At 35.9% G+C, this 27,212-nt stretch overlaps 1 protein-coding gene and 1 non-coding gene across 2 annotated transcripts in view; one reads left to right on the top strand and one right to left on the bottom strand.

Annotated features, from left to right (window-relative positions):
* The window catches only part of Cabcoco1 (ciliary associated calcium binding coiled-coil 1), a 93,660-nt gene that overhangs the window by 38,245 nt on the left and 28,203 nt on the right, over positions 1 to 27,212 (bottom strand). The window contains exon 5 of the mRNA XM_090346956.1: positions 26,126 to 26,198. Within this exon, the coding sequence (XP_090203082.1) occupies positions 26,126 to 26,198 (73 nt within the window). The remainder of the gene's footprint in view (positions 1 to 26,125; positions 26,199 to 27,212) is intronic.
* On the top strand, positions 5,149 to 5,255 carry LOC150054179 (U6 spliceosomal RNA). Its single transcript, XR_016537974.1, has one exon. It is a non-coding gene; the product is annotated as a U6 spliceosomal RNA (small nuclear RNA).

Raw genomic sequence — 27,212 nt, 5'->3', positions numbered from 1 at the left:
TAGTGGTAGAGTGCTTGCCTAGCATGCATGCATGAAGCCCAGGGTTTGATTCCTTGGTACAACATACACACACATAAAAAGCTGGAAGTGGTGCTGTGGTTCAAGTAGCAAAGCTCTAGCCCAAGAAGGCTAGAGCCTGAGTTCAAGCCCCAGGACTGACAAAAACAAAGAAAAAAATGATCTGTCTCTTTTATTCCTCGGTGGTGGGGGCTTGAATCCTGGGCCTGGGCCTGGGCCTGGGTGTTGTCCCTGAGCTCTTCAGCTCTATGCTATGGCCTTACCCCTTGAGCCTCAGGGCCATTCAGCTTTTTTAGTGATTAATTGGAGATAAGAGTTTCATTGTCTTTAGTGTGCAGGCTGGCTTTAAATAGCTGTCCTCAGATCTCAGCCTCCTGAGTAGCTAGGATTACAGGCGTGAGCCACCACGCCCGGGTTATTTATCTGTCTTTAATGAACCTAGTCATTATTTTATTTTTTCCTTCTTCAGTCCTGAAGGCCTCCCTCCTGCTTCCCTTTCATTTTCCTTCACATTCCTTTTCCCCTTCCTTTCCCTTCTTTTTCCTCTTGTCTTTCTCTCCTTTGACCCTCCCTTTCTTAATATTTCCTTCTACATTGTTCTTTCTTTCTCTCATTTTTATTCTGTCATCCCCTAGGTTTATTTTTCTTATTTCTAAGTTTGTTAATTTTGGTGTAAGCCACAAGACAGGAAGCAACTTCTCATTCAGAATGTTTGAAAGATTTTTTGAGAGATACAGATGGAAGTCTCTCAAACCCTGCAGTTTAATGTCTATTTCTAGATGATTCCTTCCATACTGGAAAAGGACAGGTCAGAAATAACAGGTGCCATTTCAGGAAGCTATTTCCAATCTATTTATTAATCTTGTGTCAGCAATGAGAAAGCCAATCCTATGCTGAGTATTTTCTGGCTTTTTATTTTTCAAAGCTAACTAAAAACTTTTAGATTGTCTCTCATGTGTGACCTGCCTCATGATATTGAGCTTGACTTTCCATATACTCTTTTCAATCAAAATAGATTTATGTACAGGGGATGCTCTTTGTTGTTTATAGCACAGGCCTAACATTCCTTAGTTTAACTTGGAAATCAAAGAAAATAGTTTTGTAAACAAGCCCATATGTCACTACCTTTCCAAGAAGGCCATTAGATGTCTCATAATTCCTTTTCCTAAGACTTGAGAAAGCAATGAACAAGCTTAATGGTTGGCCTAAGATACAGGAAATCAGGACATTATTAATACTTCCTAAAACATTGAGGTATTGAGAAATAAATTATATTTTGGAATTATTTTTCTCCATTAGTAAGTGTAACCAAAAAGTGATTTATTTAATCTAATGACTTTCTGTAAAATTAGCAAAGTGTTTTTAAAAGTCTATTTATAAAATGAAAAGTAATTGATGAATTTTTCATTTGGCAATTTTGCTGAACTTTTATTATGAATTGGAAATCAATTTCCAAGCACTTAGAAGAAACAGGCATAGCGTAGAAATGAGCTCTTTTGTGTGTATCTGAAAAACATGTACCATCAGTTTAACCAATTTGATTTTGTGAATTAGTGACAAGTTGTTAGAAATGGTAAGTGAATAAATGCATTAATACTCTCAATTAGGTAAACTTTCTGTGACTTTTCACATTGAATTGATAAAAAAAACAAATTTATTTTAAACTTTTAAATTTTTTTCAGTGAAGTGTCTACTTTTTTGATATTTTGACAGTTTGATTGGTCAGCTTGACTTGATGTAGTGGTAGCCTGCCTTGTGACCTCTGAAAATTATAACACTCAGAAATGTATACACACACACACACACACACACACACACACACTGCCAAATCTTGACCTTTGCTTCATGTTTAAAGAATATTTTTAATGAAAAATGGGTTTGCTTTTATATTTTCTTTAAACAAATGGTGTTTGCCTTTCACAGATAATTTATAACTCTTTTAATTTAAACTTAGTTGACTGATGGTTTACCAGTGAATCGACTACTTTAGGGACTGAAATGGACAGTTTGATTGGTTGCCATAACTCTGTGGAGCCCTAACCTGCCTCCTGACCCTGACTTTGGAAATTAAAACACCTACACAAATCATCATGTTCAGGGACACAAATACACACCCAAATTCTGACCTTTGCTTCATGTCAAAAATAATAATCTCTTATGGAAAGTAATGACGATTTTTTTTTATTGCAAACAAGTAGACAGATTCATTCCAACTCTAGGAAGAACTTTCCTGTGCTCAAACCTAGTAAAATTCCCTTTAGTACATTAAATAGTCTCAGCGTCAAGTTATAAAAATGGCATTGGTTTTTGAAGTACCATGTCTGAACTACACTAAGTGGCATCTCCTCCTGTCTCTCCTGCTTTATTCATTACCCTGGATCATCCAGTGATCACCAATGTGTAGTTTTCCAGTCGTGGGGCTTGAACTCAGGGCTTAAGCACTGTACTTGGCATTTTATGCTCAAGGCAGGCACTCTGACACTTGAGCCACAGCACTATTTCTGGCTTTTTCTGTGTATGTAGTAGCAAGGAATCCAACCTAGGACTTCAAGGTGAGCACTCTACCATTAGGCTATGCTTCTGGCCCCCCAACCTGTAGTTTTGCTGGAGGTAGTTTCTTCCCTAGTATGTTGAGTTAGGGTGTTACCATTCTGTCTGCCTCCACATCCTCACCATTTCCACAGTCTGAATTTAGAATATGTGGTGATAACTTGTTTAAATTCTATGTTTTCGGTTCATTTTTTTCTAGCACTGGGCTTAACTCAAAGCCTGGACACTGTCCCTTGGCTTTCTCACTCAAGGCTGGTGCTCTACTACTTAAGCCACAGCTCTACTTTTGGCTTTTTGGTGGTTAATTGGAGATCAGAGTCTCACAGAGGCTGGCTTTGCACAATAGTCGGAAGATATCAGTGTTGGTATGAGACACTAGTGCCTGGCTGCAAATTGTTTTAAAGATTTACCTCCATCCCCAACTCTGTGAACAAATTTTACCTTTTGCTATTTACATTCCACAGTGATCCCTCCATTTACTGACCACTTGTGTGGGGTTTTTTTTTTGTTTTTTTGTTTTTTTTGTTTTTTGCCAGTCCTTGGCCTTGAGCCACAATACCACCGATGAATCAATCTGGCTTTTTTCTCTGTGGTACCAAGCAATCAGTCCTAGGTTGTTATGCATGCTAGGCAAGCACTCTGTTTTCTTTATAACTTAAGTATCATTACTAATTTCCTAAGTATTTAATTTTATCTTTTCAAATACATTATATAGTTCTATGATGTTAGGTAACACAACAACCATGAAACGTAATACTGAATATCTAATAACTTTAGATTGCAAAGCAAAATTATCGATTATTTTAAATTTTTTCTAATTATTACTCTATATTACTACCTCTAATTAAGCATGCCCTTCAAAGATAAATTGCTAGTCTTTATTTTCTTGTAGAAGCAGTTAAATATTTAAAGTCTATATTAAAACTAAAGTAATCCGAGCACCAGTGGCTCATGTCTGAATCCTAGCTACACAGGAGGCTAAGATCTGAGGATTGTGGTTTTAAGCCAGCTCTGGCAAGAAAGTCTGTGAGACTCTTAGCTCCAACTAATGGCCAGAAAACTGGAAGTGGTGCTGTGGCTCAAAGGAGTAGAGAAAAAAATCTTCAGCAAAAAAGAATGCATGGACAGCACACAGGCTCAGAGTTCAAGCCCAAGGATCAACAAAGCACACACACACACACACACACACACACACACACACACACACACACACACACAATAAAAATCTAAAGTAGTTTAAAACCACTGAAGTTCCAATAGACAGAAAAATGCTGTATTTGTTTCAAACATTAAGAATTTGTGAGCTATATGAATCTACATATATGAAAGAGTAGATCAAAATTCTAACATAGGAGAGATGTTGCATTCTGAGTCTGATTTCTTTCCCCATGTAGACATGCGTGTTAGAATCTTAGATGTCTTGAAGTGATTCTGTAGTTTGTAGGACAATTACCATTTTCTGACTCTTTTGTTTTCATTGGCTTTTTCATTTTCTTTTCCTTTTATCCCCCTTTCCTTTAAGATTTTTTAGTGGGTTAGGACAATGAAGTATTAAAAGCTGTGTCTGGTCAAGTATTACCCATTGTGCTCTTTATTTTTAAAAAATTACAACCTTTTCCCTACAATAGGATCTTGAAATATATCCTGTATTATTTTGGCTATCTACATGTGAAATTCTGATTGAATATAAGAAAAGAAAAAGAATGCCAAATAACCCTAGGAAAAACAAATTCTCATTTTGACATGTTAGAAACTTTGGATTTTATTCCAAGCCTTATTGAATAAATGTTTACTAATCATCTGTGGAGAGAGTAGGCATAAAAATGAATTCTGCTAATTTCTACAATATGAATTTCTTATTTCAGCAACTCTAGGTTAATGTTATTTGAAATATAGAAGAGGGCTGGGAGTTTGGCCTAGTGGTAGAGTGCTTGCCTAGCATGCAGGAAGATCTGGGTTCGATTCCTCAATATCATGTACATAGAAGAAACCGGAAGTGGTGCTATGGCTCAAGTAGTAGAGCTCTAATCTTGAGACAGTGCAAAGTCAGTGCTCAGGCCCTGAGCCCAAGCCCAGGACTGGCAAAAAACTAAAACAAATATACAAGAGATAAGACATACAGTTTGAATTAAAAAAATAAATACAGTTTGAGTGATATATATGGTTTGAGAGAAAAACCAGAATCAACCATGTTAACTGTAAAGCCTAGAGTAGTTCCTAATTTTACATATAGTTTTATTTATTGAATTTTCCATGTATGCACTAAGTTTCAAAAATTCTTCATAGGGGCCGGGAGAATGGCCTAGTGGTAGAGTGCTTGCCTGGCATGCATGAAGACTACTCGAGTTGGATTCCTTGATACTACATACATAGAAAAAAAGATGGAAATGGAGCTATGGCTCAAGTGTTAGGGCTTTAGCCTTGAGAAAGCCTAAGGACAGCGCTCAGGCCCTGAGTTCAACTCCCAGGACTGGCAAAAAAAAAAAAAGTTCTTCATAAAAAATTAATAAATTTGAAATTAAAATGAACCATCAACTAAAAATGATAGAAACAGGTTTGATTAAAAAAAAAACAGTGAGAGTGCTCGCTTTAGTAGCACATATACTAAAATTGGAACGATACAGAGAAGATTAGCATGGCCCCTGCGCAAGGATGACACGCAAATTTGTGAAGTGTTCCATATTTTTTAAATCCACCAGCACAACGATGTTCATTGCAGCACTATTTACCATAGCAAAGATATGGAACCAACCCAGATGTTCCTCAGTTGATGATTGGATCAACAAGATGTGGTATTTGTACACAATGGAATTCTATGCTGCTGTCAGAAAGAATGACATCGCCCCATTTGTTAGGAAATGGAAAGACTTAGAAAAAATCATATTAAGTGAAGTAAGCCAGACTCAAAGGAAGATAGGCTCAATGGTTTCCTTCATTTGTCATAATCAGTAGAAACCTTGGGCTCTCCTAGCAGAGATTTGCAATAGAGCAAAACCTAGATACATAAGGCCATACAGTATGACGCTAAATGAAAGGACCTCTAGGATATAGAAACAAAAGCCATATAATGAGTGCTTGTTGTCCTTAATGTACTATGTTATCTCTCATCTCTTTTGCTATCCCTTGATTATCTCATATTGTTACAGTATCTTAGTTTGTTATCTGATATATTGGATATATTTGTATTTGGTTATTTGAAATTGGATAGGGAAGGGGGGAAAACAAGATGAGGGGTGGGGGTGTGGGGGAGGGAAATGGGGACACCAAGACATGAGAAAGGGTATCAATGTATGGGAATTAATGCACCATCTATCTGGCAAATATAATGTAACCCTTCTATTAATTACAATAAAAATATATGAAAAAAAGAAAAATAGTGAGAAATTCTTTCCTCTTGGGAAGAACCCTATTCCCTTCCTTTCCCTTCCCTTCCCCCTTCTCCCTTCCTTTCCCTTCCCTTCCCTTCCCCCTTCCCCATTCCCTTCCCTTCCCTTCTCCCTTCCCTTCCCTTCTCCCTTCCCTTCCCTTCCCTTCTCCCTTCCCTTCCCTTCCCTTCTCCCTTCCCTTCCCTTCCCTTCCCTTCTCCCTTCCCTTCCCTTCCCTTCTCCCTTCCCTTCCCTTCCCTTCCCTTCCCTTCCCCCTTCCCCCTTCCCTTCCCTTCCCTTCCCCCTTCCCTTCCCTTCCCTTCCCTTCCCTTCCCTTCCCTTCCCTTCTCCCTTCCCTTCCCCCTTCCCTTCCCTTCCCTTCCCTTCTCCCTTCCCTTCCTTTTCCTTCCCTTCTCCCTTCCCTTCCCTTCCCTTCCCTTCCCTTCCCTTCCCTTCCCTTCCCTTCCCTTCCCTTCCCTTCCCTTCCCTTCCCTTCCCCTCCCCTCCCCTCCCCTTCCTCCTTTCTCTTTCTCTTTTTCTTTCTTCCCAATCTCTCTCTCCTTCCCCACCCCACCTCTCTCTTCTCATATACTTGCTTGACTTTTCCTCTTACAACTAATGTTCTACCAATTGAGACAACTGTAGTTCCACTTCTGGTTTATTGCTGGTTAGCTGAAGATAAAATTCTGTAGGATTCTCAGATCTCAACTACTAAGTAACTAGCATTATAGAATTGAGGTACTGGTGCCTGACATTTTTAAAAATATTGTTTCTACAAGCTTAGTTTATCTTCATGTTCAGACCTATGATTTCTCTAGGATTCACCTTTGCTTATATGTGAGTTAGCAGTACATATTAATTATTTTCCTTATGGAATAGTCTATTTACTCTTAGTTACTGAAAAATCACTTTTTCCTCTTTGAACTACATTGTCATATTTTCCATGAACTGAGTATCTGTGTAACTACAACTATGTTTCTGCTCACTTCTAGTCTCTTCCAGTGACCTAGTGTTTCTGCCAGTATAATTAATCACAGTGTTTTAAAATCATTGTAAGCCCATAAGTCTTGAAACATCGTACTATAAACCCTACAATTTTTGTTCTTCAAGATTGTAATAGCTATTCTTTGCTTTCTGCAAATTCTTTACACATTTTAAAATCAGGTTGTCAAGAATGTTTAATTTTGTTCAATACTGTTTTACAGCTTTTCATACAGACATACACATGTATGCCTTATATATTTGCAATTAGACATTTAATATTTTTTATGTCATTGTAAAATGTTGCCCTTTTGTTTCATTTTCTAATTGCTTCTAGCAAAAGTTTTTGCATGTTATCCTCTTGTTCAATGATCTTGCAAAATTCTTTATAAGTTTTAATGATGTTTCCACACGTGTCTTTCCCTTCTACATACACACTCAAAGCTGTAAGTCTTTCTTTTTTCTTTTTATATTCCCAGTATGTTTTGTGTCACTTTAATAGACTTTGGTAAGTCTGGCCAGTGTCTTTTAAATAGAAGTACCAGCAGCAGACATCCTCATTCTGGGAATTCTTCTCCAATATTTGACCAGGGACTTAATGTTTGATGTAGGTGTTTGTAGATACTATTAATTTTTAATCATATTAAAGAATTTTCCTTCTATTCTAGATTTACTAATGGATTTTTTAATGACTGGGTGTTGGATTTATGAAATGATTGTTCTGCTTCTAATGAGAAAATTATATGATTTCTCATCATTATTCTAATAGTGTGGTAAGTTGCATTGATTGACTCTCAAATATTAAACAAAGCTCGCCTTGAAATATATTTAATTTGTTCATGGTGTGTTAACTATTTATATTCTATTGAATTTGAGCTACGAATATCTAATTTAGGGGTTTTTCATGTATTTTCATAAAGAAAATATTTAAGATTATTTTCTTTCTTTTTATATTCTTTTCAGGCTTTGCTATTACAGTTATGTTGATAATTTTCTCTACTGTGAAGGTTTGCATAAAATTTATTCTATATTTTTCATATATGTATGAAATGTATATAGAGAACCTATTTCATGTTCATATGAGAAATTCAATTTAATATACACATGAAAGCTATAAAATAAACTATACATTCATATATAATTTCGAATGTAATTGTAGAGAGTTGAAGAGGATGACAACATGGTCCTAAGTAACTGTTTAGGGGAACTAAAGGAAGTGGAGAGAGGAAGGAAAAATGGACAATAAATAATTTAGAAATATATTGTAACTATGTATAAATTTGTACATCTAGAAATGTATTCATGCCACCTAAATTTCAAAAGAAATCTTCAATACATATATAATTGTAGTTTGCCTTTACTTTCTTTCAGTGTCCTCCAGGGTCCTGGCTTCTAGTGCTTCTGGGAACTCAACTCTCATCTCATTTTTGTTCATTTTGCATGGAGCACAGTGGACATGGTTTTAGCCCTTGACTGCTTTTGAGGCATCACTGGCTTATGATAACTTGACAAAGATATATGATGGTTTTGTTTTATTTGGGTGTCAAATTTTGGGAGCAGGTCTCATGGTCTGTGAGTTAATAACTCCTCTAGACATGGATGAAAATTGTTAACTATTTCTCCACGCGTTTTTTGATTCTTTCCGTCTCCTCTTCTCTCTTGGGAGTCGGATGCCTAGAAGGGACATGTGAGTTTTGAGCTGACTTCTATGTACAGATTGTTCCCTGCTATCTTGTCCTTTAGGTCTTGGTTGCTTTGGCATATCAATATTCTAATTTTTTAGTCTCAGTAAATTGCCCAGAGTTCTTCCGATGTCTCTGCTGCAAATGGGGTAGCCTTTTGTATTTCTTAAGCACAACAAATAAATGCTCCAACAGATAAAGCAGCACACCAATAGTAGGCTTCCTTCCAAGTTTTCACATCTGAAGATGGCGGCCCCTAAACTCAGAGCAGCCTCAGGCAACGTACAAAACCATCAGATGAATTTTTTCAACATTCCTTTTTTCTAGATTTTTTCTTGATTAGAGCATGCTTTGTTGTAAGACATGCCATGAGAACTGGAAACAGATGGACCAGAATGATTATTTTTTGAATGAAGCATTCTTCACATTTGAAAAACATGAAATTATTTGTAAATTTTATGCGTTATTGTTAGCATGTTTCTACTGTTTTGAAAAGAGAAATTTTGTGTGTTTACTGTATGTTTAGGAAATATAAATAGCATCACAACTGCCTTAGGATCCAAACAGTCTTCAACTGACACTTTGGGCTTTTCGCAGTTAACTCTAAGCCCCTTCAAGCTGCTCCTATAATGAAGTCATTGTTTCTGTTTCTCTATCAGTGTCTTTTCTCTCTTTGTCTTTCTGTCTTTCTCCACACTACATACATACACACACACACACACACACACACACACACACACACACACACACACACAAAGCATGCAAACACATACTCACGCATACAAATTCAATGTCTAGTCTTCAATCACAAAATCATATTGGAATTTGAAACCTATGGCAGTGATAAAATTATGAATTACATATATTTACAAACAGTTCAATGGAAACACAATAATTAGGAAAATTTCTTCTTTTTATTTTGGCAAATGAATACTTTATATTTTTAAATCTTTTTTTTTCTACGTGTAGGGTAACACAAATTTAAATTCACAAATTCTATAAAACTTTCTTTATGAAGTCACTCATGCTTTAATTCATGCCCTTCCCCTTCTTAATTTATAATTTTTGAAACATCAAGTATAACATGCTACCATAGCATTTCCTTTAATCCAAAAAATGTGCTTTTGCAAAGCTGCTCAATATAAATAAGGCTATAAATAAAACTTTCTAGTTTTTTTCCAAAGTAAGTTTAAATTTGTTACATTTTAAATAGTGATATAGTGTTTGAGCCATTAGAAAATAAGAGGAATGAAAAGAAACTGCACTTTCCCCATCTCCCCAACACATACCTTTTTCTATTTGAAGGGAAAAGGGAAAACCAGAGAAATAATGATTTCAATGACTTTAGAAATATTTTTGTACTATTCTTTGTGATTTAGTGGTTACTGGAGTTTCTCTTTGTATTAAAAGAGATGCAGTTGAAGGCACTGATCTTGTGTCATTGTACAAAAGCACTGTACAATTCTTGTGAAAATTTTACTGGGTTTTATGGTTGCTGTATAAAGCTGGAAAAAAAACAATCCAAATATTGTATCCATGATTTAATGAAAGGTGACTATCTAAACTGACTTAATTCAAAATGTCTGGCCTTATTTTAATTTAATGGCTCTGTGTCTAAGCAATAATCTAATTTTAAGCCCTTTGTTTATTCCAAGTAAAGTCAAACAATATGTGCATTTGTTAGGAATAATCTTTGGGTGCCACTTGAGTTGATGTATCCCATTAGAAATAATTAGGGAACCTCTTTTGGGTAAGCAATCTAAACTGTCTCTTATGATTTGTAGAAATAAAAGGGATAAAATTAACTATATATCTCTCCTATTCAAAATTTCACCATTAAATGTTAACTATGTTTTTTCTTTTCATTTTGGATTTATTGCAATAACTTTCAGAAGTGGGATCTCTTCCAAATTCTTAGAGCATTTTCACCATAAAAGGCATAAAAATATTTTGCAATCCCCTGGGCAGATATTTAAGATTTTTATATATTTGTAAAAAAAAGAAATGAATAGAGTATGAGCTTTCAAAATTAGAACTTCAAGCATGGTATATCGGGAACAACATTTATTTCAGTCCTTATAATCTGTTCGATATTTTGAAATACAAATGGGGCAAAAGGAAATTATAGAATACTCCCTATTTTCTAAGTGTTTGAATTTTATCCGGTTTATTTCTTACAATCTCTTATGAGAAGAGAATGATGCTATAGCTTCCAATGTTCATATTTCCCCCCAAATTTGTATGTTGAAGATTATAGTTTCTGATATGTGGTTGTAAAATGGGACATTTGGGAAGTGTTTAAGTCCCACAGGCAGAGAGCATTTCAGAATGAAATCATTGCTCTTATAAAGAAAGCCTAGGGTGGTGGGGAAACCAACAAGAAAGCCTAAGGGGTTTTACAGCATTCATCATAATGAGGACTATCAGTGAGGAAGAGTCCTTTCTAGGCACTTAGTCTGCTGTTGACTTGATCTTGGACATTCCTATTCCTTGACATTATAACGACAGGAAATGAGTTTATGATATTTATAATGTAGCCAGTTTACAATAGTTTATTTATTTATTTTTCTTGTCCTAGAGTTGAAACTTAAGGTAATGAGCTTGCTAGGCAGACATGCGACCACTTGAATCACACCTCCAGTTCTTTTTGCTCTGGTTATTTTTGAGATAGGGTCTCAATTTTGGTCGAAAAGTAGGGTGGGAATTCTTTTTTTATTTTTTATTTTTTTAATAATTGTTTATTGCGGAATAGAGGGTTACATTATATTTACCAGACAGAAGATGCATAACTTCACAAGCATTGATACCCTTTCTCATGACATGGTCCCCATTTCCCTCCCACCCTCCCCCCACTTATCGTGATCTCCCCCCTTCCCTATCCAATTTCAAATAATCACTTAAGCACATATAAAATATATCAGATAACAAGGTGAAATATTGTAACAATATGAGAAAACCAAGGGATGGCAAAAGAGATGAGCCATAACATAGTACTTTAAGGACAACAGTCACTCATTATATGGCTTTTGTTTCCTTATTCTGGGGTCCTTACATTTAGTGTCACACTATTTGGCCTAATGTCTCTAGATTTTGTTCTATTGTAAATCTCTGCTAGGAGAGCCCAAGGTTTCTACTGATTATGACAAATGAGGGAGACTATTGAGCCTATGTTCTTTTGAGTCTGGCTTACCTCAGATAGGAATCCTTTTTATGCTTCCCACTTTAGCTTGGATTTTACCAACATACGATCTCTGCCTTATTTTAAGTAAGTGTGAGATTCACACCTGTAATAGTTCTTAGCCTAAGATATTTCTTAGAGAAATATCTTAGTTTTGAAGAGGAAGAGTCTACAGTTTAGTGAGATAAGGTAATTTGCCCTTTATAAAGGCAGCACATGCTGAGATAGAATTTAAACATAGAGAAAAACAAAGGAACACAAATCATAGAGTGACCACTTCCATTTCATCCTCATAATATCTGTCTGTGCCAGGCACAAAGGAATGAGTAGACGCCAGCACTCACTCAAGTCTACAATAGAATAAGGGGTGCGAGGCTGCAGGAATCTTCAGTAAGAAATGACCAAGGCAAGCTCAGTTCGCCTTGTGAATTGAATTGCTGTCCCATACCAGGCCCTTTTGTGTTTGTCATTACAGGGACAGGAGGCAGATACCATTCCCTTCATTTTGTTGATGAAGACATCCAGCTTCACAGAAGTTAGGAAACTGTCAACCATAATCCAGTGACTCAGTGAGGAGTGCATTCCTTTGAACCAGGCTTATGTGTCAGCTTCTGTGTTTACCTTGTGCCAGATGCAAAGCAACACGCCCCATTGTGTTTGTATTTGGGTATACAGAGTTCATTCCTTAAAGTAAGTAGTGCGATTTTAGTTGATATTTCTTTTAAAAGAACCTTATTCTAGTTTCCTTTTTTTTTTTTTGAATGATGTTCCAAAGGCACTTAGTTCTCAAGGAAGGCTTGAACAGTCAGTGGGATGGTGGGGATAGAGCACTGCCTCCCACATGGTCGCCAGCATAGATACGGCTCCAACCATCCCAGAGCCTTGTTCAGAAGTCCCATTGGAGTTCAGCCACCAGCTGTGGTAGTACTCTTTTCACTAACACACCTCTCAACATCCTGTTGAGAGGAGTACATATTTTGGACACGTGCTCCCCTTCCTCTAGAGCTAGGGGAAATTACTAGCTAGCTAGGAAATTACTGAACAGATTACACATTATTTCATGTTCGTCAGAATTCCATATATTATGCTAGGGAAATTTTGGCATATCATCCTAAAAATTGGTTGTAGCACACCACAAAGTATCAGTTAATTTCTGATAATTCGCCTCCTAGGCTCTTAAGCCACACTCTCCAATTCTGAAGCCTGAGTGAATGAGTCCATACAATGTATCCTGCCCACCCACATTATCTACCTGGTTCCATCCTTCCTAATAAGCTATACTTTGTTCAGAGCCTCATTGTGAAGAGTCCGTTCCCTGAGGCCATTCCTGGCACAAATCACTACATAATCAAAGTTTGAAGTGAAAATATTCTGAAAACCGAGTAATTAAGAAGGGTTCAGTAAAGAGACCATTTAAAGGTGCAGACCCTTTCGGGAGAAAGTAACAGAAATAATGTAACGCACACCACCTTTGCTGTTTCTGAGAAGCTACAAGAATACAAAGAGAAGGGAATATGGCCCACACAAGAATTCCAACTTTCTACAAGATGACTGGGAGGGGTGAGGGGAGGGAAAGGGGGACAAAAACATGAGAAAGTGTATCAAGGTTCAAAAAGTAATGCGCCCACTACCTGACAAATGTAGCTGTAACCCGATAATAAAACACAGAAAAAAAAGAAAATTCGAACTTTCTTTAGAAAACCTTCAACATGTAGTGAGCTAACAGTGAGAAAGTGGGAGAGAAAGCATATTCTTTCCATTCACATCCCCAGTGGCCCAGCTAGAGGCCAGAGGGCAGCAGTGCCCATTTACCACAACGGCTTCCCCACTGTTGACCTGCTAAGGCAGAAGTAGGATAGAAAGATAGACTTGATCTGGAGGGGTAAACAAAAGGCACCTAACCCATAGGCCAAGTGTTTAATGCAGAATTATTTATGTTCGTTAAAAATGCATCTGGAAAACAGCTATGGTTCAATTATAGCTGCTTTTACCTACAAAATAAATTATACTGAGTAGGTGATTGTCTTTATTTTTGTGAAAACGGAACAATTAAATATTTAGTACTTCATCTAAAGAGTTAATCTTAAGGAACATTTCAAGTTTTGAAAAATTTACATTTATAGCAGAGTTATGCTCATTTGCATTTAATGATCATATTATTTCAAAATCATGCATTATTTAACAATGAATAATGAACAATGTACCCTTCTCTCTTTTTTCAATTTTAGGTTCATAAGTGAATATATGTATAAGTGTCCATTTTTGTGTGCTGTATATAAATTGAAACATACATATTAGGTTAGCAACATTTAATATACAAGAGAAAAAGCACAAAGAAATGGAAAGGGCTGTAAAAATGATGAATATTTAAGATAATTTTGCCACAGTATTATTTACCATACACTTTATTTATTTATTTTTGAGACTGCATGTTGAGAAGTTAATAAAGTTAAACTAGTTTGTGTTTTAACTTGAAATTTCTGAGAGCAATCAATATAATGACATGCTGTTCCATTTAAAAAGGTTCTAACCACAGTCTTTCATTCAAGGCTGTACCCTTGAGGGTTAAATCAAAGCTTTGACAGAGGAATTAGGTTCAGTAGTTAGGCAGATAGTTATTATTCCTTCATTAGGTATCTGGAACACCACCTAAGTGCTACCTTTTTCCTAATCTGGTGAGGGACGCACACATTAATGCTTGAAGAGATTAGACAGTGACTGGCAGATAGTTCAACCAACTTAATTTCCTTTGCCTTACATTTTTGCCTAGTTAGTATGTTATCCTTTCATCTTTATCAAAAGTTAACTGGCTCAGAAGAGACTTCCTGGATCTACTGCTCTCCATATTACAGAAAGCTCTCTAATACATTACCTTGTAGTATCATGCGCACTTGATTTGTAAATATTTGCCTGTGAGTTTACAAAACAAATGTCTGTTTCTCTTGTGAGGCCATGAGGATTATAAGCAACCCAGTTTGCTTGATAAATCAGTAGTGTCACATGATAGTTAAAAGTAACATTTGATCCGTGGCTCACTCTTATAATCCTAGCTAATCAGGAGGATGAGATGCAATTATCAGAAAGACAAATCCATGAAACTAATCTCCATCAATCAGCAAAAAGCCAGAACTGAAAATGTGGCTCAAATGTAGAGTATCAGTCTTGAGCCAAATAGTTGACAGAGTGCTTCAGGTACTGAGTTCAAAGCCCCATACTGGCACACACCAAGACACACACACACACCACACACACACACACACACACCATTTGTACATGAACATACTAGCTGACTGACATTATGTCCCCAGAGTAGTCAGAGGCTGATTGGCATAACCATATTTGCTAAATAAATGTCTTAGAAATCATCTAGCAATAACCACTAAGCTAGCTTTCACAGGCAACACACATACTCAGATATGCAATTAGAAAACAAGTCATTTTGAACCTGGAATGGATTCTTAGAGTGAGTATTTGTTGAGACCTAACTGCCTTCAGTTTTTCAATGTGGAATTGAAATGTATGGCTGTATCTGCTCCAGAAGCTAAGTAGCACATGGAGCCCATATCAGTCAGGCTCAGGCACTGAGGAAATGTTAGAGTTAGTGGGATCGAGTCTTGATTATACAAGGATTAGCTTCAAACACTTAAGCATTTTCCCTTATAACTTTAGACTGAGTTGTTGAGAAAATATTTTTCAAGTGAATGATTTTCCTTTGCACAATTCAAAAGAAATTGATATTTGCTCATGCTATGCACAGATATTTTCTGCACACCTATTATGTGCAATGGCTTGAGATAGGAACCACTTGTGGGGGAGAATTGGATTTTTTTTTAAACTAAAATCCCTGGGCTTCTCTGAGAATGAAAATCAGTAGAACAGCCAGTGGTCTGTGGAGGAGATGGTCAGCCATAGTGGAGCAGAAAATGAAAGTACAAGAAGGGATCCTTGGTAGGGGAAAGAGGAGAGGTGCCTGAAATGCAGGCCTAAAGAAAGTTTTTGTTACCATTATGAAAATGAGATGTATTAGTTATGGTAGTGACAAATCACTTAAGCCTGAATAGTTACATCAACAGACATTTAGAAATACAGAATTCTATAGTGGTAAAGATAAAGGGTGGTGCTGCTTCCGGCTCTCAAGGCTATTATCCCAACTGAACCAGCAGGCCCATGGCACTCTCATGGCTCAGCTGGGGCCATCTACTTACAAACCCATGCATCTCAGTGAACTTTGGCCCTTGGCCCTGTTGACCTGTCCAAGGCTCCTTTGTAGGCTCACAACACAGGTGCTGCTTTCTCTCTAGGCAAATGACATAGAAAAGTAAGACAGAGAGCTGTGGCCAGGGGGCTACTGTGTTTGTATGGCCTAATTTAAGGAGATGTTTCTTTCAATGTAGACTGATCTCTGCCACAGTATATCCACTCAAAGCAAGGCAAGCCATTTTCAAGATGGGTGGGGGGGCAGTGTGGGCAATTGCATGCTCCCTTTGAAGGAGAGAAGTATGGCACAATTTGCAAATATACTAGAAAGGAACAGAGGAAAGTTGGATAAGGAAACATATAGAGCTCTGTGTGATATCTAAGTCTAATAACAAGCTAACAAACAACAACCATAATAAGTCTAACACAAGCTAAAATGTTTCTAATCCGGCAGGTTTCTAGGAATCAACGTGTGTGTGTGTGTGTGTGTGTGTGTGTGTGTGTGTGTGTGTGTGTGCGCATGTGTGTAAAGGAAGAGATGAATCTCAAGGCACTGTAGCTAATGTCACATTGCACATCTACTAATATCGTGGGGCATAAGGCCTTTAGTTAAATCAAAACACTGCTTTGCAGCAAGGGGCATGACGTACACTTCCTAGAAGACAGGAGTAGCCCTGGGTTATAAATACCTATGAACAGTATTTATTTAGTATATTCTGACTTGTGTTGAGGAAAAGTAAATTCCCATCATATCCTCACTCTTTAAATGAAGTAAAATATCTGATCTTTCTAGTGGAAAGTCCCTAACTCTTGAAGTTGCTAGGTAAAACTTGAAGACAGGTAAAACTTGCTTGAAAACTTTACTTGTTTGGGTCCCCCTTCATATGATATAGAAAGAGAGAAAAGAGGTGGGAGGAGTAGAAAGGAAAGAAATGAAGAAAGATGAGAGGAGAAGAAAAAGGAGAGAGGGGAGTTTCTCCTCAGGCTCTGGCACATTTATGTGATGTTGTATGTATCAGGCATGCAAATCTTGAATAGGAAAGAATACTGTGATTCTCATCTAAATTCTTATTCATCCCAAAGTTTTGCTCTGGGAACTATGATGCTCCATATTCAGGGATTAAACTTGCCATTTCTGCTGTGATCATCAGAACTTCAGGCAAACAGAATGAACTTTCAAATACCCAGAAACAAAATCCCCAAAGCCCCTTGTATCTCATCTACTCTAGTATTTTTCTTGATGGAGCACACAGCTATTTTGCTACAGAGAACTTTTTGGTTTCCCCCACTCTACATGTTTATAGTGTCAATAGTATCCATGCAGCTGCAGAATTTGCATAGAAAGTTGCCCAAATCTGTAGTCAGAATATCAATAAGGTAGCCTCTTTCTAAGTATGTTTATTCTCTCTTGATTGACTCTTCACTTGCATGCTTTTCTGCACAATGCATACTTATATGCCAATTCTTAGCCCATCTGTCAAACACTAACCCAGCCTTAAGGGTGGCCTACTAATCAAACTTGAACACTATGGAAACTGGTACATGAGTCCAGCAAAACACAACTGTGACCGCAATCTCTCTAAAGAAAATAATCAATAGAAATATGCCACCCTAGAGTTTTGGTTGAGTTACATTTGATTACATTTCTTAACATGCATTCACCAAGAGTCTGAGCCAGCTACATATTCATGGTAAATGGCTTTCTAGTTATAAATGTCCTTTTCTCTAGCCCTTCCAAATGTAGCAGTCGAGCATGATTTCCAGCTTGTAGAAAGGAATCTACATTGTCATTCTATTAGTTCTGCCACCCAGAGCAACACCGGCTCCTCAAGAATTTTGGGCTTTACTAATGTGAAGAACATTTGGATAGGGATTCGTGAGAAGAAAGCCTTATCGTTTAAACTGGATTTTTTTTGAAAATCCAAGAAAAATCTTAAGCACATCTGGGCTAGATGGTCATAGGTTTATACATTATTTAACCATATTTCCATTCAGTGGTTTAAACAACAACAGTATACAATATTTTTAAACAAGAGTCATATTGCAAGCTGGAACTCTATTGGAGATAGAAGATATTATCTCCCCCTTTCCAAAATCAAACTTTATTTTAGCTAATTTCTGTTTGTCAGGACCTGTGCTAAGAATTGGTGGTAGAGAAGGAAGAAAGACAAGAGCTTACTCTTCCACTTCACACAGCTTCCTCACCTTCCTGTACCTGTGTCTGCATATCTCATTATTTAGTCACTGACTGCATTCATTTAGTCAAAATCCTCTCATACCTGATCCACTCGTCTTTGGTCTGCGATCTGGGAGTTTTTCAGATAAGACAAATCTCTTCTTTGTTTTTTTTTCCAGTTCTTAGATTAAAAGACAGTCATTCTATTGACTCTGAATCTTTTCTTCTTTAAAGGCAATTGGTCCTGGAGAATTCAGTTTACTTTTCTCTAAACATTGAACTGTCTGTTTAAATATGGGTTGGTAAGCATGTCACATCCTACCTTAGGCATGTCTGGACATCCTAGAAAAGACTAAGAAGATTGCTTTCTCTTTAAACCTGGGCTGGGATTATTCATGGATTTTGTGTGGGTGTGTATTCACAGAATGGAGACATGTTGGCTTTTGAAAAACTGCATTCATAACCTCTACATCCTGCCACATATTGGCAGTAAGTCCCTGTGGCTAAGACACTCATTTTCTAGGTGTAATTATTGTCACCTGGACAATGTTTAGTGATTTATACAACTTAAGAACAATAAGATGTTTATCCTCAAGTAACTATTAAATCTTCATTTGCAATACAACCGCTTTAGCTGTAGGGAAAAATAACACTGCCTAATCACATAAACATGAACTACATCTCTTCAAAATAAAGCAGACATTTTCATAATATTATGCAATCATGTAACATTAAATAGGGAGAAAAAATAAACAATGGTGAATAATGAAAAGAAAAGGAAGACATCGATAGTTTTAAGCATGTATTCTTAATAAACAGCCACAGGATGACTGTTTAAAGTAATTTCAGGACATAGAGACAATTGCAAAGGAAAAAAGCAAAGCTTCTCTGATCTATCAACATCTGTAACTACTATTGACAATTTGATATCTGTCCTTCAGGACTGATTACCTATGTATATGTGCCTAGGTATAATACAGAAGTATAAACTGTAGTCACAATTGGCACATTTAGAAGACTATGCTAATTAACATAATAATTATGATATGAATAGCAGTTATTGTTCCATTATAAATATAGCACTACATGACTGTTTCCTTTTGGCTGTACTGGAGTTCTGAACTTAGTGCTTGCTAGGCTAGCAGTCTACTGTTAAGCCACCTTGCCAGCTATTGTTTGCTAGTCATTTTAAAGACAGGATTTCACTTCCTTTCCATGAATGTGCCTGGACCATGATCCATCTGTCTAAGACACTTCCTGCTTCAGGCCTTGTGCTGAAAGTTGGTGGGATGATAGCCCTAAGACCCTATTGAACTGGAGTCTCAGGTTGCCCCAGAGTCACAATCAAACTAGTCTCAGCCTCCTGCATAGTTTAGGATGACAGACGCATGCCATATCCAGATATTGTTTGAGCAGAAGTCTCCCAAACTTCTCTGCATAGGTTAGCCTTTAGCCTGTATCTTCAAATTTTCAGACACTCAAGTAGCTATGATTCCAATGTGAGCCACAGCCACTAGGTTTGGGTATTTCTTTTAATTGATGACAATTTTATAGCAGTAAAACAAATTTTAAACTTCTAATGATAGACATCTAGGCCCAACACAGTTTTCTTTTGCTATTTTAAATATTTACCTACAACTTTGCCTAATATCTTAATATGTATCTCAAATGATAACCATGTTCTAAAATTCAATGCATTTTGAAAAATTGTTGTCTGGAAACCTTAATGATATGTTCCCAGAAGAGCGTACCAAGTCACTAGAGCCTCACAAGATAGTATGCTATCATATTAGCTTTTGAGACTTTGGTCATCTAAACTTAATTTTCAATTAAAAAGTTCGACAAACTTCATATGTTTATTGCCATTTGCATATCTCCACTTATAAATATGCTTTATTAGTGTTCCTTTAGCATAATAACCTATATCATGTTAATTTTTTGTTAATGCCTGGCTAACATAATCATTTGTAAGATATGAAATAGAGTATTAGGAAAGATGATTTCTCTGAATATTTTTAGAGCATGATTTTGAAATACACAGTAAAATATTAATCATTATTAGAACCTTCAGTTACAATGAATTATATTTAGACATTTCCTAAGGTATATAAAACAAATTCTTCATAATTAATAAAACAAGTAAACACATTTCCTTCTACAGGCAGCTTTTAATTTCTTGGTAATGGGCTTAATAATTGAGAACTTGACAGATTGACTTTGGCTTTCAATCTACATCCCAATATTTTGCAAATGCTCTACAATTAGAACTAAAACAAAACTTTTCTTCTCCTACAATACTTAATCTAGTAAAAAATTATTGAACATTAATTGAATGTAAATAATGTCTATGGTGAGGAAAACAAGAGTAATGATAGCTATTCTGAGATCATGGACTGGTATAATTAGCTGCATGAAAGGTAGTTCTGTACTTGGAAGTCACTTTCTAAGAGAGGACATGTTACTCTTGGGCAAGATATTTAATGCTGAAAAAATAGAAAGTAACCTAAATGGAATTTCCCACCCTATCTTCCTCTCTCCCTTTCTGTTTTCTTTTTAAAGAAATGTCCAGCTGAGCTTTTTAAAGGAATATTAGTTTGGGGTTGGCAATGGGAGTATTTGAGGATGTTGGAAAGAACTTGCTGATGAAAAGAATGGTGCAATGCCCCAAGGAATAGGTCATTGAGGAGCTGAGGTTGATACTGGTGAACACAGGCAGAAACGGGTGACAGGCTGAGCTGAGGTGTCATGTGACCAGCTGTGGAAGCTATCTTTAAATCACACTCCTACCATTTGTCACTTGTTTTGCAGGAGACAAATCCCTTGGATTTCTTTTAAGTGATTTATATTTAGGAAAACATGATTATTTTTCTCTGTTTTGGAGAAAAAGGACTAGAGAGAAGCTTGATAAATTGTACACTGGAGCTTCAACCATTTTCTTTAAATGATAGATTCTAACATCAGCTAGTCACACATGCCAGGTAGAGATGATAGAGTTATTTTAACACAACAACTTCTGATTGATTTCCTTTAGCAACACCCAATGTGAGCAGGTCAAACTACAAATTATGTACTCGATGATTTTCCTTTCCAGCAGTTTGCTAATAGGATCATCCGACAAGATGAAAGCCTTTTGCAAGATTAAGTGCATCATCTGGATAACTTCAGATTACTTTGATAAGAACATCTCAAGGATGACGTGAAGAGGAAAGGGTATCTATGCAGCCATACTTCAGTCATTTCTTCCTTTCCAAAATCTCATTAGACATGCTATGTTTTCTCTGTCATTTTTTTTCCTTAAAAGGGTTGATGTTTGTATAACTTTCCTATTATATTAACTCAGAAATCCATAACTTTGTCATTTAAAGAAAAAATATGTTTCTTACTGGTTATTTTTCCTTCAAGAGCTCATAAATTTTTAAGTACAATGTTACTAACACCCCTGATCTGTGTGGGTTTTGAAATAAGAGGGGAAAAAACTATTTTCTTTATCTTGTGTTTATTCAGAACATGAAAGGTTACACAACTGGCATTCACTGATTTTTAGACAGGTTTGAGTTTCCTGTACTTAGTAACTTTAAGTGGTATTATTTTGGATTATGAAAGGTTGCCAAAAGTATGACTCTAAGCAAAGTAATCACTTAGGTATATTTATGACTCTCTTTAAATATCATTCTAAGTCTATCATATTTATAATAATCAGATCCCGATACAGTACTCAGTAAGAAAACAGGACTTTCACCAAAGTATCCCCAGACTTTACAATGACTAGCTCCACAGTCACACAGATGACAACATAAAGAGTGCCTCTATAGGTGTGCAAGAGTGTCCAGGAGATTAAACTAAGTATTTAAAAAATGCGATATATAGATGCATAATTGATTATGTGAATTTAATTTTCCTAAGGAAAATTTGAGATGTTACCATATAACATCAAACTTTTATACCACAAATGATTTCAGCTAAATCTCACATGTAGTAAAAATTTGAATATGGCAGAAATATATTTGGAAACTAATTTTATGTATTGAGAGTTTGTTTTTTTCCTTTTTTAATCTGTTCAGTCTTTGTCTTCTTAAAAATCTAGATAAGGATGTTGTAACCATCACTATGTCAGCAGCATGCATGGTGATTTTTTTCATTGTGTGACAGGAACTGGTTATGACAAAGATGCTGATATAATCTGGTGTTCAGCACAGTTTTGTTTTACTTTAATGTTTTACTTTATGTTAAGATTACAGTTAATGTAACTATACCAGAAACCCAGGAAATTTGAAACTGAAATCTAGTCTATATAAGGGCTGAATTCATAAAATATGGTTCCTTGTAAGGTAGTACCCAACTTCTGGGATTAACTATCTTCTTATCCTTTTTCTCAGTTTCTCCATGTCTCTATCCAATCTCCAATTCTTAGCTTCCAAGTCTCATAGGCACATTTATTAAGTTGCTACGGCTGATACGAATAACACTTCCAAATGTTATGCTTACTTCTTGGATTCATAATGTGCTTGAGCCACATTATGAATAATCTTAAATAATCTTAAATACTGAAGATTAAAAAAAATTGTAAAGTGTTTTTATTTTAAGTGTTGGACCAAACTAGAGTTTTCCACTATGAAATAAGTCTACTATTAGAGAAAATGGATCTTAATAAAACTTGGTACAAGGTAGATATCTAACTTGTTTTCACTGAAGCGTTAGCCATCTATTCTAACTGATTTGTTGAATTATATATGCCATGGAATACAAAACCTACATGAGCATTAGTTCAATTCCAAATATGATGTTTAAGAAAAATCTTCAATAATCATCAAATACTGAAAAAGTATGACAATACTAGATGTCTTACGATATTTGATTATAGCCTTTTCCCTTCATCTTCAATGTCAACTATATCTTAAGATCTTCCTCTCTGACTATATCCTGGATAAGAAAATTGGTGACTATCCGGTTTGATGATTATCCAGATATAATAATCCAGAATTATTTCCCTGTCTTAAATTCCTTACCAATAAAACCCTCAAAGGTTATTTTTCCATGTAAGATAATATATTCACAAGTTCCTAGAACTGATATATACTCACTGTCAAACCTGCAGGCATCATTCTTATGTCCCTGGCTGTCTCATATAACTTCTGTGTTTGTAGAGTGCTTTATTTGTCTATTTGAAATATAATATATTTGTCTGCTTTGCATCACAATGAAGAATTCCTAAAGCAGGCTATTTTTTTTATAAAGGCCTGTATTTAGCATGTGTTTTTTCATATTTGAGGGCAAGGTGCTTGGTTATGATGAGGACTTCAGAGAAGATTCTGGGTTGTGTTCTAATGGCTGGAGTATGTGTGAAAGAATTAAGTCATATTTTGAAATATGAGGCCAGAGATGGATTATTTTTTTACAAACCATTCTAAAGGCCCTAAAGTTTTTAAAGTACCCTGTAAGTTTCTACATCACAACTCTGAACATCATGAAACTTTGGGATATATATATACCCAGTCCATATCCAAACTACAGCCTGTGTTCCAAAAATAATACCTTTGTGGCAACTGGATTCAATAGATTTTAATCTATAAGTTCATCTTTTATTTTATTTTATTTATTTTTTTTTGCCAGTCCTGGGCTTGAGCTCAGGGCCTGGGCACTGTCCTTGGACTTTCTCAAGGCTAGAGCTCTACCACTTGAGCCTCAGCACCACTTCCGGCTTTTTTCTATGTATGTGGTACTGAGGAATCGAACCCGGGTCTTCATGCATGCTAGGCAAGCACTTTAATCACTAGGCCAAACTCCCGGCCCCTAAGTTCATCTTTTATATCTTTTTAAATTTCTTTACAAATTATTTGTGGAAGATTTCACATCTTCTATTATGATTCCCAGAGCTTGATTTGTTAATTACATTCCTGTGTTAATAACACAGGAATGTGTTCAAATGTTGAGCAGCGCAATAGACAGTTTTGTATAATTTTATTAGGAGACAAATGTGGCTTGTTTTCTGTTGATGTTTTTTTTTTTATTATTCATCAGACATTAAACACCATTCTGCTAGTTCTGCTAGTTCATTAAGGGTCGACAAGTTCTGACCTTCTATGTCATTACTCTGTTTTGATGCTACTCTAGAAGGGTTTTCTTATTATTTTGTTTCAACAATCCCTTTACAATTAAGAAAGATCCTAAATCTCATTGATATTACATAAATTGAATACTTGTTTGAAAATCAAGTTAGAAATGTTCATATGGTTTCCATGTGGCCCTTATTTGAACCCAGGCACTGAGATCAGCCTGATCTCACATTAGAGGGTTATATTCAGCTTTCTCCATGATAGATTGTTAATTTACAAAACAGATTTTATGTCAGAAAAATTTCAGATACATCTGAAATACTATAAAAATCCTGTAATATAATAATTGTGGTTTGTAATCCATTAACATTCTATAAGATATTTAATTCTTGAAGACCCAGTATCTTTTCCTTCCATTTTTTTATAACCCTGGTCAAATTGGGGAAGACACAGAGGCAATAGAAATTAGCGGAATCATTTATCTTTCCATTAGTATAAATGTCACCCAATATCCTTATAATATAAAAGAAAGCTATGCTTGTTTCATTAACAAATAGTCTAGAATTTTTTTTCTCCATGACTCCAATACTTAGGTTTTTGTTGAAACCACTGTTTTCCCCAGTGTTTTGGCAAACACACAAGGCAGACTTAGATGACAAACTAATAATTATTTCTGTACTGTTACCATGTGTAATGTAATTCTAAAATCAAAATTTTGCAATAAGACATTCTCAAATGATACCTAATTTAGCTATGTCTTGACGAGGTTACAAAAAAAATTAAGCAAAGCCAATAAGTGCTTTCCTGGAGCTCAAGAATAAGATGCTTGAATCTTTGCAAGTATGTGGGTATGGGAGGTGGGGTAAGAAGACTGAGGTTTGCTTTTTCTTGAAGTAAGCAACTTTTATGTTCCAGAAAACAGCATGTTCAGGAGGCTAGAATAGCTGTCACATTCCATACTAATAGTCATTCCTGCTTAATGCCAAGAAAGATCTGAAGGCAAAATGAGTGCCCTCCTACTCCATCATTTCTGATGGTGATGAGCCTGTCTTGATACTTGTAGGTGCTTCTTACAGTGACTCAGAACCCATGGGGCCTTTAAAAAGTCTCCTTAAGGTATTGTCCTACTCAGAATTCATCCCCAAGTACATAATTACTCTGGAAGTATGTAAAAGTATCTCTAGAGGTATCCCGTTTATTGCAGCACTTCTGCTCTGGGAAGTGTCAATTAGTATGTTATTTAATATGAGGGGTATGCAGTTTCTGCTTTGATGTGTGACACTGTCACACACCAAACAAGGACAATAGCTGATCCTTGTCTACAGGACAATTATTGTTGCACTGACTCAATCAGGCCATTGGAAACAATTAGAAAATTATGTAACAGTGTATGTTGTATAACATCTTTACTGGCATCCCAGTAGCCACATTTCAGCAAGAAGCACCCAACTGAAATAAAATCACAGGCTGTGATTACAGGGTATGTCCCACCCCTTTGTTTGAGATATGGTTGCAATTAAGGTAGATTTGCTTCTGGGAAGAAGTGGGATTTGATTAGCTCTTAAAAAATGAGTAGGCTGAAAATAAATGGGAAATGAAGAGATATTTAACTGAATTAATTTATCTCATTTCTCTGATTTTATTTCTATGAAGACATACAAACCCCATTCTAATGGGCTTTGTCAATAATACATAAATTCTTAAAGTATCTATGATTAATAATGCTACTAATGCCAAAAGACAGCTTATTTTGTTAATCCAAAGCTCACTTTATATAATCATTCTTTTGCAAACGACTAGTTGGTTATATTAACATGTGAATGATCTCTACAAAAAGTTGCTTTGAGCAGTTAAAATACCCAGATGCTGATAGCAGTACATTAAGTGATTCAGTTTAATTGGTTTCATCTAGATAAATTACTTACCTCAGTTCCAATCACGATTTCTTCTCTTGGAGAGAAAAACAAAAACTCATAGAGCTTGTAGTGCTGGAATAAGCTGAAATACAAAACAAACATGCTAACCATCATGCACTTACTTTAAGAAAAAAGGAAAAGACATAAAGGCATTTATTAAAGCTCATACTGGCCAAGCAATAGACATTTAAAACAGGAATATATAATTAGCCACCTCTTTTATTCCCCCAACAATTTCTTCAGAATTGCTAGGAAATGAAAGCATTACTCAGGAGACACTGACCATATAAACCAGGACCTGGAGTAATGTGGTAAACCCATTTGTGATGCTCAGATAGTTTTGAGATAAAGCAGCAAGAAGATGACACCTTAAAAATTTCTAGCTGAAAGCCAATAATATATCATCCCTATGGCATAAAAATTTACATTATTTGCTAGGTTTTTTCTCCAAACTGGAGTCAATTTCTTCTGGTATGAATGGCATTGAGTTCTATAATCTACTTCTGCATCAATTACTTCTCTTTACATTGCCAAACAGTTTTAGGATTAAGTTAATCTCCAATAACACCTTCAAAATGATGCAACATGAACTGGAACCCATTTAGAAGATGTCTGATTGTCCGGAAGAATATTCCATCACACACAGATTGGAATAAATTTAAGATGGATCCTTTCCTTTCTACCTACATGAAAATCAGGTTCCAGTGAATACAAACTACTAACAGCTAAAGGATAGGAATTCCTGAAAATAACTATTTCTAGTAAATTTAAAAGCTCAGCAATAAATCGCTGAGAGTGAAAATTTCACTGAAAGTCTGACTGCTAATATCCTGTTTGTGATAATATTTGAATTTTTCTAATTCTCTTCCTGCTGGTTGGGAAAATTAATAGACTCATAATATAGCAAAACACCCAAGAAGAAAAAAAATTGTCTTAGTGGTTTCTCTTTCACTCTGGTGCCTTTTGCTATTTAAGAGAATTGATTTTAATAGAACTGAGAAATTAACATTTGCAAAATGTAGCTACAGAGCATGTATAATAATGGCTTCTCCTGAATGCTGTAATGGATCAAAGTTTCAATTCATTTGAAATCAAT

The sequence above is a fragment of the Megascapheus bottae genome, chromosome 15, assembly GCF_031878675.1.
Source record: "Megascapheus bottae isolate mThoBot1 chromosome 15, mThoBot2.hap1, whole genome shotgun sequence".
NCBI lineage: Eukaryota > Metazoa > Chordata > Mammalia > Rodentia > Geomyidae > Megascapheus > Megascapheus bottae.
The sequence above is the reverse complement of the archived record's forward strand: the minus strand, read 5'-3'. Positions and strand labels throughout refer to the sequence as shown.